This window comes from Microtus oregoni, unplaced genomic scaffold, assembly GCF_018167655.1.
Source record: "Microtus oregoni isolate MIOR12 unplaced genomic scaffold, Mior012 000050F_002, whole genome shotgun sequence".
Classification (NCBI taxonomy): domain Eukaryota; kingdom Metazoa; phylum Chordata; class Mammalia; order Rodentia; family Cricetidae; genus Microtus; species Microtus oregoni.
This window is the reverse complement of record NW_024543226.1, coordinates 1,458,150-1,472,277: the sequence shown is the minus strand read 5'-3', so window position 1 is coordinate 1,472,277 and position 14,128 is coordinate 1,458,150. Positions and strand designations below refer to the sequence as shown.

The window sequence follows — 14,128 nt, the reverse complement described above, 5'->3', positions numbered from 1 at the left end:
ATGTAAAAAATCCAAGAAAAAAAAAAGCCCATTAAGGGCTACAAAACAGGTTAACCTTTGAAGTTAGTCACTAGTATGTAAGGAAGGCACTGACTTCAACCGAGTTTGGTCTTTTTTAATTATGCAGGGTCTTCCGTGAAGAAGTACTCAGGTGCCTGATAGGCAAAGGTAAGTACAGCCAAAATTTCAAAAGCTTTCAATTATTTCTGTAAAAATATCATGTCTTGAAAACCATCTTTTTCAAGATTAATTTGCCGATTGCATTGAAAAACGGGCTGGCTTTGTTTAGGAAAAATTTGTATTTAAAATGTCATTAATCGCATCTGTTTCAAAGCTCCGAAGTCGTTTATAGCAACCAGGAAACATTTTTTTAAAGTGTCATAAAATTGTGTAAACGGATGAGTCTTTAAAATTTTTACTACCTGAATATTTTCATGGCAAATGAAAATGTCCTTACTGTATTTTCCTATCACGGGGAGAAAATGATGTTAGCAGAAAAAGGAATACAGACAAAGAAAGTAAAGGCTTTGGTTGCACGGTTTTCCTGTCTCTAGGCAATTTGGTGGTGGGGTTGTTACTAAGGGAGCGCAGGTTGTATAGAGAGCGGGTGGGGAGCGTTGGCATTGTATCCTGAGAGGAAAAGAAAGGATTCCTCAAAGATGCAGAAAAGGCTACAGCCAAGGCCTGAGAGTGGGTGGGGGTACAGACCCTTCCTAGTAACCAGGGACCGGTAAACTCCAACCGCTACATGGTGATGACACTTGTGGGCGCTCAGATTGGAGAGCGCGGAGATGAGTGACAGGGCGGGGCGCGCTGGGGCTCCGCGCTTGGACCCGAGGAGGGGGGGTGCTTGTGCGAGCTGATGGGGGTCCTGTTGACTGCCTTCCGACCAGTGGGGGGTTGTGGGGAGGAGGGCGAGCGCTGACGTGCGGCCCTCACGTGACCTGGAGCTGCAGAGCGACGCAGCCTTGGGTGCAGTCGTCACTCGCGTCTGGCTACCAGCTCCCTGTTGCCCTGCGCGCGGCGGGCTGGCATCGGGCCCGGGGGCGAGCTGATCAGGTAAGGGCCCCGGGGCCGTTGCGCCACAGCCCTGCTAGCCGCAGCCTCCGGATTTGGCGGCGCCCCGGAGATGGATTGAGGAGGGGGATGTCCATGCTGGATCAAGTTCAAGGAGCGCCCCCCCCCCCCATTCTCCCGCGTCCCCCAGCCCCTGGCTGAATCTGCGCAAGGGAACCCTGTGCTTTGACAGGGCCGCTGGTGGGGAGAGTCTCTAGAGGGAAATATAGAGGGAGATGTCCATCCTCTTTAATTAACTCCATCAATGGGCGTCCGCACATGTCCGCGGGCTTCCTGCTCCTTTCAGAGGAGGGACGCGCGCCACCGTGGCATTTGCTGAGAAAATGGTGGGCCTTAGTGCCTGGACGGCGGGCTCGGTAGGGGTGGTGTCTCAGAACGAGGGGAGGGACCTTTGACAACTGGATTCCAAAAAGGAGGCTGTTGGGATGCGTGGCCTTGGTGCTGGCCTAAGCACTCAGTGCCTTTACTCTCTCCTTTTGGACAATAGTTCGGTGTGGCACTGTTTGTGGTTGAGGCGAGGGAAAAACGAAGACGGAGACAAGAGAACTGCACAGAATCAATGGAGGTTAGTGTGAGCACCAATACTGAACCATTGAAGTTCTGTATGGATTCTATGCAGCCACGTAGGCACTATTATATTTGTGTGTGTGCATATATATGTATTTGAATATATTGTATTTATATGCGATTAGGATGTGGGGTGGGGCTAGCCTGAGAACTTTACCTAAGCTTTGTTTCCTTATCGGGCTTCAGGCTTTTCACTTCAATTCTATGGTGAATACCAATAAGGACAAAACTGTATTATAGATTATTTTGATTTGTGTCAGATGATATTGAAAAACGGAAATTATTGTGTATAATGATTGTACTATTGTTTGATATAGCCTTTGGGGGATGGGATAATGATTTTGCAGAAGCAAAAGCCCTCCTCCACACCTTGTATCGTGTGCTGAGACTCCTAGGGATGGCTTTCAGGGAAGCGGATGGCAGGCTATGATTGAAGAATCACGGGATCTGGGGCCTCCATCTCTTCCGTCATCCTCCAATTTCCAGATAGTCATGCCTACCTGGCCATCTTGATAAAGGAAATGGTGCACTTTTTAGGAAAGATCTAGAATCCTACAGGTGGTTTAAAAATAATTTTTCTCTTTTCCCCCCTTTTCTTTTTCCTTTCTCCCTCTCTGTGCTATTTATTTCAGTGTAGATGAAGCCCTAGGTTATGCCTGAGTCTCTGAATGCTGAAAGACAGGACGGGGGGACACAGATGTTTCATGCTAGGCTATCAAAAGCACTAAGCACTCACCCTCTCCCTTTTCTTTGTCTGTTCCCAGGCTTTTCATGTTTGAAGTAGGGCTTTTTATTCCTGAAAGCAAAGGAAAAGAGGGGGAGACGGTTTTGGAACTATGGAGGTTGGTATGAAGGTGGGTAGTGGCTGGGGATGACAAAAGAGGGTGGGCTGAGCTTGAAAGGGCTTCAGTGGCTGGCACTTCTGCCTTGTCTCGCCATGGCTGCTTTCCACAATGCTGCAATACAACCTGTTAATTGCAGTAAAGAAAACGGTGGGAATATTTGAGGGAGGGCAGACTGGGCTTTGACAAAGAAGGCTGGAGCTGGGATGGCGATGCAGACATTGGAGCTAAGAATTAGGGTGCTTGTCTGTTCTGCTAAGGACACAGTCTCCATTATCTCCTGCTTATCTACTTGCCTATAGATCCTCCTGCATGTCTGCTTCGGAGTCTGAGATCACTGGAAGCAAGGAAGCAAAGAAGAAATCCTTTCTGATCACTATAACTGGTAAGATGGTGCGAATTGTCTAGGTCTGCCTCGGATGTGTGTTAGTGGGGACCAGTGGGCATCCCACAGGCGGCAAGCTGGAGGAGCTTTTTCTTCTTTCTCACAGCCATCTTTCTCACCATTTTTGCTATTTACCCCAAACCCTTACCTTGATTGTGGTATATGGCAAAGAGTCTGATAGCACCCAAGGACATTGGGTAAACTGAGGGAGTAGATTGCTAGGAATATGCTGCTCCAAGAAAAACAAACTCCTCTAGATCTCTCCCTTTGTCTGCCCTTTCCTCTAGGTCTAAAGGTATGCTTTAAGGTGTTTCACCAGTGAAAGGATAGAAGAGGGAACGTCCTCATTCATCCAGGTTCGTATGAGTGGGAACGAGTCATAACGGCAACCAGAATAGATCCCTTAAAACTCTAGTTCTGGGAGTTTCTGTTCTTCATCCATTCATCATCGGCCTTTCTGCTGTCCTTGACACAATTTATTTTGCATATGAAAATAGCTGGACGCTGGGGAGGGTAGGAGAAATGAAATAAGTGATGAAAAATTGGTTGATCTTCTTCTTCTCCCAACAAGTACATTGTTTCTATGATTTCCTGTTCCTGTTTGTATCTATCTGAATAATGCCGTAGAGTTAGAAGAGAAGGTTAAATTAATTTCCTTCTTTCACTTCTAGGTCTACTTCCGGTGGCAGCTCTACTGGCCTTTAAAGGGTTAAGCACCATTGCCCAGACACACCACCCTCTTTCCTAGCCCGAGTAAGCCCTCTTATACATTGCTCTTGCCTTAGCAGGAGTGATTACATGGGCCGCGTTATAGACGTGGGCTGGGCAACTGCAGGACTAGTGATCTGGGCCGGAACCTGTTACTGCATTTACAGATTAACCAAGGGAAGAGCTCAGAGTGTGAGCAGATTTGCCAGAAATGGGTCCAGAATCGAGACGGAGAGTGTGGCTGGGGTACAGAACCAGACCTTGGCCACAGTTGAAGCCATGGCTGGAGCAGAAACAGAGACTAGAGCCACGACCGAACCAGGAACTGGAGAAGGAGGTGAGCCTGTGGCTGAAGTAGACACCGAGATCCCTATTCTAGTTAGCCCCGATACCAACTGTCAGGCCATGACAATGCTTGAGGAAGAGATAGAGACTCACTCTGGGACTAGTTCCTTGGTGGAAGCAATGGTCATGACAGAGGCAATGACTTTCACTGAAGCCACAGTCCAAGCCAAGGAGGTGACCATGAAAGAGGCAGTCACACAAACTGATGCTGAGCCTGAGGAAGTAGGCAAGAAAGAGGCAGTGACTCAGACCAAAGCTAACACTTGGGCAATGGCTGACAGGGCAGAGGTCAAGAAAGAAGCAATGACCCAGACCAAAGCAGAAGCTTGTACATTCACTGAAAAAGAGACAGAGATTAACAGAGTAACAGTGACGCAGAGTGAGGTCTTGGCAGTGACCAAGGAAGTAGTCAAGATTGGAACCGTGAATGAGACTGGAATTGTGGCAGAAGCCACGATAAGAGCACTGGAAGAGCCTGTGAGCGTGACTAGGACTGACTCTGAGGCTAGACTTGATGCCACAGTTGACAATGATGGACACCCCCATGATATGCCCCTCATAGTGGCTGGAGTGGATGTCAAGTCCTTTGCGCAGCCTCAGACTGTGGCCATAATCCAAAACGATGACATGATGGTTGGTGAGGCTGATGACAAGGGGAATCTTCAAGCTACATCTAAGGCAGGCTCTGGGGTAGATACAAAGGCTTCTTCTCAGCTTCACGTTGTTGCCAGAATTCTGGCTGAATCCTCGCCAGGGGCAAGGGATGAGGCTTGCGATAATCCAAATGCCATTTGTGAAGCGGAGGCAGATGTGAGAGCCTGTATAATACAGCCTGAGACTGTGGCCACAATACAGGCTGAGGCAACGCCTGGTGCTGTGATTGATGGCGGGGAAGATGCTAGTGTTGTATTTAAGACAATGTCTGCTGCAGACATAACTGATACAGATCCTCCAGCTATAACCAGTGATCAGACTAAAGTCATGCCTGATGCCAAGGTTAAGGGCAAAGGTAATACCAATGCCACGGCTAAAGCAGGGGCCAAGGCAAACACAAAAAACAACTTGCAGACTGATGCTGGGGATAAAACCAGAAGTGATACCAATGACGTGGCCAAGGCAGAGACTAGTATAAATGTGGCTTTTTGTACTCAGCCCGAGCCTGTGGCCAATGTTCAGGGTGATGACTTGCCTGATGACAAAACCAAGGCTAAAGACAATGCCAATACCGTACCTAAGGAAGGAGCTCAGACTGTGGCCCAGAACCAGGGTGAAGCCTTACCTAATACTAAAGGTAAAGCTAGAGGCAAAGCCAAAGCCAAGTGTAAAGCAGGAGCTGCGACAGACGTGAAAACCTGTGCACAGCCTCAAGCTGGGACCAAAACCCAAGGCGAGGCCTCGTCTGATTCCAAGGTTGATAGCAAAAGTGACTCAAATGCCGTTTCTAAAGCAGGGGCGAAGGCAGACCAGAAAGCTTGTGGTCAGCCGCAGCCTGTGGTCACTTGCCAGAATGAGGCCTTGCCTGGTACTAAGAATAAGGCCAAGGGCAATCAAAACCTTACGCCTAAGGCAGAGCCTGGGACAGCTACAGCAGGCTCTGCCCAGACTAATGTGACCAGTTCCCAGGGTGAGACCGCACCTGGTGCCAAGAATAAGGTCAAGGGTAATCGTAATTCTGTGCCTAAAGCAGGGGCTGGGCCAGATACTACGGGTTCTGCCCAGTCCCAGACTGCAGCCAATTCCCACAGTGAGGCCTTACCTGGTGCCAAGAACAAGGTTAAGAGCAATCCCAATGTTGTGCCTAAGGCAGAGGCTGGGGCAGGTGCCTGCCCCCAGTCTGTGGCCATTTCCCAGGGTAGTGCCTTGACCGGTACCAAGACTAAGGTCAAGGGGAATTCTAGTGCTGTATCTAAACCAGATGCTGGGGCAGGTACAGCGGGCTCTGTCCAGGCCAAGGCTGTGGCCAATTCCCAGGGCGAGACCTTACCTGGTTCCAAGAGTAAGGCTAAGGGTAATTCTAATGCCGTGCCTAAGACAGAAGCTGGAGCAACTACAACGGACTCTGTTCAACCCCAGGCTGAGGCCTTGCTTGGTGCCAGAAATAAGGGCAAAGGCAATTCCAATTCTGTGCCTAAAGCAGATTCTGGGGCAAGTACAATACTGGCTTTGGCTTCTTCCCAGGCTGAGGCCTTGCTTGGTGCCAGAAATAAGGTCAGGGGTAATTCCAACATGGTGCCTAAAGCAGAGGCTGGGTTGGGTGCAAGGGGCTCTGCCCAGTCCCAGGTTGTGGTCAGATCCCAGAATGAACCTTTGCTGAGTGCCAGGAATAAGATGAGGTCCAATGCTAGTACTAAATCAGGAGCCAAAACAGGGACGAGGAGCTCTGCTCAGCCCCAGGCTGTGGTCAGATCCCAGAACGCAGCCCTGCTTGGAGCTAGGGGTAAGGGTGTGTCCAGTTTGCAGGTAGCAGCCCCTGTAGACAATAAGATCTATGCGAGGCCGGTTGCAGGTGCTGTGCCTACCGCAGAAATGGTGAGTGTGGTAGCTGCTCAGCCTAACATGCACGATTATTACTGGAATGGGATTGGTGTCGAGGACTGGATTGCTGCTGAGCGGTGGATCAAATTTAGATTTGAGACCATAGATGGAGACTGGGAGAGTCTATGGACCGAGGAGGAGAATGCAGCCAGTGTTGGACCCTGGACTGGGGCTAATGATAAGTCTGGTGTTGTTAGTTCCTGGGCCGTGGCTTGTGATGAGACGAGCATCAAGTCCTGGACTGGGGCTAGGCCTGAGAACGAGCTTGCTCTTGGGTCCTGGGTAAGTGCTGGTGACCAGGCCAGTGGAGGTCTCTGGGCAGGAGCTCAGGCTAATGAGGCAGTCTGGGTTGGGGACAAGGTCAGTGGAGGTTCCTGGACTGGGGTCGAGAACCAGCTCAGTGCAGGTTCTTGGGTTGTCTCTGGAAACCAGGCCATTGCAGGGCCCTGGGCTGTGAGTCAGGTCACTGATGGGTCATGGCCTGCAGTCCAGGCCAGTGGAGTGTCCTGGATTTTGGACCAGGCTACAGGGACCTGGACTGTGGCTGATAACCAGGCTGCTGGAGTGTCTTGGGCTGGAGCTGGCAACATAGTTAGTATTGGATACTGGACTGGGGCTGTAGACCAGACCAATGCGGTGGCCTGGACAGGGACTGTTGATCAGACTGGTGGTGAGGCCAAGCCAAGGTTTGAAGATCAGGCCAGTGAAAAGGCGACCTGGGCTGGAGCTGTTGCCCAGCCCAGTGGAGAGTCCAGTGTAGCATCCAGGCTTGGGACTGTAGATCCATCTGGTGGTGCAGTCTGGCCTAGCACTGGGGGCCAGGCTGGTGGCGTATCTACATCAGGGGTTGCAGACCAGTCTAGTGGGTCTTGGGCTGGTGCTAGGAATCAGTCCTGGACTGGGACTGGTGATCAGTCTGATGGATCCAAACCTGGTTTTGAGAACCAGACAGGTGTTGGAGGGTCTTGGACTGGCACTATTGGCCAGGCCACTGGAGGGTCCAAGTCAGTGCCTGAGGATCAGTCTGCTGGAAGATCATGGGCAAATTCTGGAGACCAACTCAGTGGAGGGTTCTTGGTTGGGCCTTTGGACCAGGCCAATGCACAATCTCAGCCTGGGTCTGGAGAACTGACTGCTGGTGGAGTAGATCAGTCCAGTGCAGGAGGATGCTGGGCCGGCTCTGGTGTTCAGTCTGGTGCAGAATCTAGGATGGGGTCCAGGGACCAGTCCAATGTAGAGTCTTGGCCTGGCCCTGGAGATCAGACCGGTGGATGGTACTGCACTTACACTTCGAGTCAGACCATTGGAGGAGGCTCCTGGAGTGGGGCCAGTGGTCAGGATGTTGGAGGGTCGAAGCCAGTGCAGGTGAACCAGTCTAGTAGCGGGTCCTGGCTTGGCACTGGGACTCAGGTCAGTGGTGTGTCGTGGACTGGTGATCAGATTGGTGGCTGTTCCAAACCTGGATATGAGGATCAGGCCATGGGAGGAGGATTCTGGACTGGTGCTGGAGAGCAGACCACTGCAGGGTCCAGGCCAGCTGTGTCTGAGAATCAGTCTAGTGGAGGAGTTTCCTGGGGTGGAGCTGGTGGCCATGTCGTTGGAGGGTCCTGGGTTGGGTCTGTGGATCAGACTAAATCTGGATTTGAAGATCAAGCATGTGGAGGAAGCTCTTGGCCAGGAGCTGGGAACCAGACTAGTGGAGAATCTTGGCCTGGATCTAGGTCTAGTAATGAAGCCAGTGGAGGATCTAGGCTAGATACTCAAGACCATGCCAGTGGGAGATTCCTTGTCAGTGCTGAGGTGGAGGCCAATGAAGGATTTTGGTTTGGGCCTGGGAGTGAGGCCTTTATAGGGTCTTGGTGCTGGACAGAGGAGGCGACTATTTTGCCTGTAGCTGGTTTTAAAGATGAGACCAGTGACTCCAGAACGTCAGGGACTAGGGAAGAAAGCATCAGTAGTTCTGGGTTGATGGATGAAAAGAAGCCAAGTACCGAGTCCTGGACCAGATCTGAGGAGACAGCTTTGACAGGCGCATGTGTTGGAGGTGAGGCTGCCACCGTGACTGGAGCTGAGGCTGATGTTGACACAGAGGCCAAGGTTGGAACTGAGGCTGGAGCTGGGCCTGAGGCTGGAGCGGAGACAGAGCCTGTGGCAGAGATGGGAGTGGAGACTAGGACAGAGGCTGGGGCAGCAGCTGTGGCTGCATCTGAGTCCGAGACTGGTGCTGAGGCTGCTCCTAGAGTTGAGGCAGGTGCTGGGTCAGAAGCTGGAATGGGGTTTTGGTCCTGGGATGGAGATGCAGCCACTAAAGGGTCTAAGCTTGGGGCTGAGGCAGAGGCTGGAGTTGGGGGAGGGGCTGAGACTGAAGCTGGGACAGAGAATAGCATGGGATTTTGGTTCTGGAACGGAGATGCAGCTACTAAAGAGTCTAAGCTTGGAGTTGAGGCAGAGGCTGAGGTTGGAATTGGGACAGGGGCAGGGGCAGGGGCAGGGGCAGGGGCAGGGGCAGGGGCAGGGGCAGGGGCAGGGGCAGGGGCAGAGGCAGAGGCAGAGGCCGAAGCTGTGACTGAGACCAGCATGGGATTTTGGTTCTGGGATGGAGATGCAGCCTCTAAAGGGTCTAGGCTTGGGGCTGAGGCTGAGGCTGGAGTTGGAGCAGGGACTGAGGCTGTGTCTGAATCTGTGACTGAGACCAGCATGGAATTTTGGTCCTGGGATGGAGATGCAGCCTCTAAAGGGTCTAGACTTGGGGCTGAGACTGAGGCTGGGGCTGGAGTCGTGGCCGAGACAGGGGCTGAGACCAGAATGGGGTTTTGGTTTTGGAATGAAGACTCAACCACCAAAGGGTCTAAGCTTGAGACTGAGGCTGGCGCTGGAGTTGTTGCAGAGGGTGGGACTGAAACCAGAATGGAACTTTGGGCCTGGGATGGAGATGCAGCCTCTAAAGGGTCTAGGCTTGGGACAGAGGTAGAGGCTGGCTTAGGATCTTGGACTTTTTCTATGAATGTAAATGATGATGATGATGAAGAGGAGGAGCTAAGTAGAGAATCCAGCCCTGGTATTGAAGAGATCAGTCTAAGAAACTTGTTTGGGGCTGACAATGAGGACAGTAATGACCTCAAATCTACAAATGAAAACGATGCCAATTCTGAATCTGGGACTGGGGATAAGGCCAGCACTGCTGATGGAGTTGACATACGGTCTTGGTTCTGTACTGGTAATGAAAACAGATGTGACGGTAATGAATCTACATCTCAGGTGAAAGCCAAAAGGTCAGCTGAATCAAGCGATATTTATCCATCCATGGTCCCTGGGGCAGGAATGGGTGTATGGGATGGAACCCTAGTTTGTTCAGCAAGCAAGCTATTACACCAAAGTAGCTTTCCTGGTGAAGATGGCTTCAGAAAGGCTGGTGCCGGAGACAGGGAGCATTCCTGCAACTGCCGCTGTAGACGGGATGCTAATCTGGACCCGGAAGATCTTGAAAGACTCATTTGCATGGTTGAAATGACTGAAGATCCTTCTGTTCATGAAATAGCCACGAACGCACTGTATAACAGTGCTGATTATCCTTATCCCCAGGAAATTGATCGGAATATGGGTGGAATTTCGGTTATCCAAAGCTTACTGAGTAATCCCCACCCTACTGTCCGACAAAAGGCTTTAAATGCTTTGAATAACATCTCAGTTGCTGCTGAAAACCACAGAACGGTTAAGACATATTTAAGTCAAGTATGTGAAGATACTGTCACCTATCCCTTAAATTCAAATGTGCAAGTAGCTGGACTAAGATTGATAAGACACCTGACTATTACTAGTGAATATCAGCATATGGTTACCAATTATATTTCAGAATTTCTCCGTTTGTTGGCTATGGGAAGTGGAGAAACTAAAGACCATGTTTTGGGAATGCTTGTGAATTTCTCTAAAAATCCATCCATGACAAAAGACTTGCTCATTGCCAATGCACCAACAGCACTGATTAACATTTTTAGCAAGAAGGAGACAAAAGAGAATATTCTTAATGCTCTTTTACTTTTTGAAAATATAAATCGTCATTTTAAAAAAAGAGCAAAAACTTATCCTCAAGACAGGTTCAGTAAAAGTTCCCTTTATTTCCTCTTTCAACGACCTAAAGCCTGTGCCAAGAAACTTAGGGCCTTAGCAGCAGATTGTAGTGATCCAGAGGTGAAAGAAAGAGTTGAGGTGTTAATAAATAAACTCTGATTATCTATCTGTTCCCCTTAAAGTTTGAGTAACATTTTAATTTTATACCCTAGACATGCTGTACATTGTAAATTGCATTAGAACTTTGAAACTAAATGTTGCCTATGAGAGTCTATAGCTGGACAATTTTATGAACACCAAATGAATTCACGCTTGTTCTGGAAATACATATGTCAATTTTTATCTTGTCTGGATTGAGATATTTTTAGTATGCTTCATGAGCAGAAACCAAACTGATTCTTCATAAGTAAGGTAATCTTCGGTCCTTTGTGTGGACTTATGTTTATACATTTGAGACTTTATTTTTGTGTCATCAATAAAGTTGTGTGTTTTAAGAAGCAAAAAAGAGCTATTGTCTTCATCCTTGGGTTTATGGTCTGTTTAGAAAGATAAGGTTACACGGAAGTAAAACCAGGAGTCTTCCGGCCCCAGACAGCTGCTTCCCATCTGAAGTTTCCCAGCAGAAACTGCCGCACGATGCATCCATGCTCAGGGAATGCTTTATGGAAAAGGGGGTCTTTTTAAGCAAGCTGTGCTTGAAGAATACACCACGGAAGGTCAAAAAGGTCATCTGAGGAGGGAGAATTGGAGGAAGAAAGGCGAGGAAGTGGGACAGCCAGCTCGGGATAACCTGGGTAGAATGATGCAGGAAGGCCATGAGAGGAGGTCAACTGGTGAAGACGTTAGCATGAATTCTTTATGGAGCACCTCTGATTGCTAAAGTGTCTGAACATTATATTTATCCCCGAAAACAGCAAGGACTTTCACGATCAGAGGATGAAAGAAAAATAATGTGGTTGATTTGTGTTCAGGATGAGTCCAAGTTGGCTTGAGGACGGGACTGGTGACGAGAAATAGGGAAACAAGCTAGGGAGTTATCGTCATCGGGGAAGCATGAGACGATAAACATCTGAAATGCCATTAGTTCCTGTGGCGATGGTAAGGACAGAACATAAGTGAGACTTCTCTTCTGTGACTTACTATGTAGACAAATCTGCCCTTGAACTCCTGGTAATCCTTGAGCCTCAGTTTTACAAGCATTGGGAATGTAGGCCTGAGTCACTCACTGTGCCTGGGGTCAGAAAGCCTTGTACCAAGTAAGTGTTCCAGCTCTTCTGGGGACATATAAAGAAGATCAGTTTTATTTCAGGGTTGTGGAGTCCATGGAAGCATGCACTCTTTCGTGGCCAATTTTGGTGTCTATATAAGTGCACAAGAAAATTGTTTTTGAATTAATAAGTTAAAAAATAGTTGAAATAATTAAAAAATAGTTGAAAGAAAAAATAAATTTTAGTTTTTATACCAGGATTTCTTTAGTAAGGTTGGTTGGAGTTGATTTTCACGGTACCGTCAAGAGTGATGTTGGGATCCATAGGGGAGGAGATGCAGTTTTCTCCCACCTCACAGTACTGGCAAGGGCATCTATATATGTGTGTGAGCATTCAGACTGTAGGCTGGCTGCATATAGCGTATGCTACTGAGCATTTCGGTCCTTATCTACTGCCTTAGTTTCCTTGTATTCAAAAGAAAATGAGGAAAAGGAAATTAGTAGGGGAAAATAGCTTTTAAAAAAGTTTTGTTTAGTTTGAGGGTGGAGGATGTATGTGGGATTCTTGCAGTTTATAGAAAGCTGAATTACCTTTAAGTGTGTGTGTGTGTGTGTGTGTGTGTGTGTGTGTGTGTGTGTGTGTGTGTTGGGGAAAGGAGCTTGCCATGGTGCACATGCAGAGGTCACTTGTAGGAGTTAGTTCTTTCCTTCCACCGTGTGAGCTCTGGGGATTGAATTTAGGTTGTCAGGCTTGGCAGCAAGTGCCTTTACCCACTGAGCCATCTCACCAACCCTGTGTATGCCATTTCACCCAAAAATTCTATTTGTAGAAATCTATCTTTAGGAGCAAATAAAATAATAGGCTTGCAGTAAGTTGTGCATCTTCAAACTGTTTTGAAGGGTGAAAAAGTATAGGGTTATTTCAAATAGACATCTGAATTTAGGGCAGAGAACTCTGCATGTAATCCTCAGAAGGAAAACAGATTGTAAAAGCATATATACTTTTCATGAAGAAAAAACTGTGCATTTAAATTCTCCTAAGGGACTGGAGAGAGTGACTCAGTGATAGGCTTTTGGTGCAATCATGGGGACCTACCTGAGTTTGGACCTCCAGTACTCACACAAAAAGCTAGACTGGCAGATCTTTTCTGTAATCCCTGTGCTGCAGACTCAGGAACAAGATGATCCCTGGGGCTTGCTGCTCAGCCAGTCTAGACAATCGGCGGGTCTAGGTTCAGGGAGTGACAGTGTCTGAAAACAACAACAACAACAACAACACAACTTAATGCGGAGGACTGGTGAGATGGCTTAGCCTTAAGGGTACTTGTTGCTCTTGCAAAGAACCTGAGAACATTTCTCAGTATCCATGCAGGGTAGCTCACAACCATCTGAAATTCCAGCTTCAAGGGATCTGACACCCTCTTCCAGCACCCATGGGGACCCACACACCTATGGTGTACTTTCAGATATACACATATACATGAATTTTAAGAAATTAAATTAGTATTAAAAATACCCCCCCCACACCAAAAAAGGAAGGAAAACCAGTCTTCTTGGAAGACGCCCAAGATGACCTCTGGCCTCCTCGTGTACACACACATAAACACATACACACACAATAAAATGGCCTCTGAAATGAACTGTTATATATCATGAGAACATTAATAATTTTTATGAGAATTAGACTGATGGGAGATTTTTATCATTTTTTTAAATATTAAAAAAAGATTTACTTACTCTTTATTTAGTTTTGAGACAAGGTCTCACTGTGTAGACCTAGTTGTCCTGGAACTCGCTATGTAGACAAAGCTGTCCTTGGATTCACAGAGATCCATCTACCTCTGCCTTTTGAGTGCTGGGATTAAAGACATTTGCCATCACAGTTTCCTTTATGTTTATATGTGTGAGTGTTTACCTACATGTATGTATGTGCACCATGTGTGTGCCCATTGCTCTCAGAAGCCAGAAAATGGTGTTGGATCCTTTGGAACTTGAGTTACAGATGGTTGTGAACCACCACGTATGTGCTGGGACCCAAACCAAAGTCCTTTGCAAGAGCAGCAAGCACTCTTAACTGATAAACCATCTCTTCAGCCCCATCTGTTTTTTCTTAAAACTAATCTGTATTTTTATCATTTTTATATAGTGAATAGTCATTTCTTGTATAGTTTAGCCCAAGATCAAAGAATTTATTTTGGATGGGTAGGACTGTCAGTCACATTTGAAAACCTTAAAGCAAAAGGCTAAATAAAGGTTCACATATTATATCAAATTTTTGGAAGGTATAACTTAAAGGTTTACACAAAACTGTACCTGTTTAAAATTTTTGTTTTCTTTATTATGTAAAGTGTAAGTATTATTGATTCATGTTCAGTGGTCTATACTTATTGTCCT

General features: G+C 47.7%; 1 protein-coding gene across 1 annotated transcript; it reads left to right on the top strand.

Moving 5' to 3' along the window:
• Positions 1–924: 924 nt before the first annotated feature.
• LOC121436710 (armadillo repeat-containing X-linked protein 4-like) lies at positions 925–11,020 on the top strand. Its single transcript, XM_041636721.1, has 6 exons — positions 925–1,059; positions 1,565–1,642; positions 2,409–2,498; positions 2,789–2,871; positions 3,159–3,227; positions 3,543–11,020. The coding sequence occupies exon 6, from the start codon at positions 3,670–3,672 to the stop codon at positions 10,684–10,686; it is 7,017 nt and encodes a 2,338-aa protein (XP_041492655.1). The 5' UTR covers positions 925–1,059; positions 1,565–1,642; positions 2,409–2,498; positions 2,789–2,871; positions 3,159–3,227; positions 3,543–3,669; the 3' UTR covers positions 10,687–11,020.
• The last annotated feature ends 3,108 nt before the right edge of the window (positions 11,021–14,128 follow it).

Coding starts and splice junctions, on each gene's coding strand:
- LOC121436710 (XM_041636721.1), top strand. CDS start 3,670: ATGGGCCGCGTTATAGACGTGGGCTGGGCAACTGCAGGACTAGTGATC.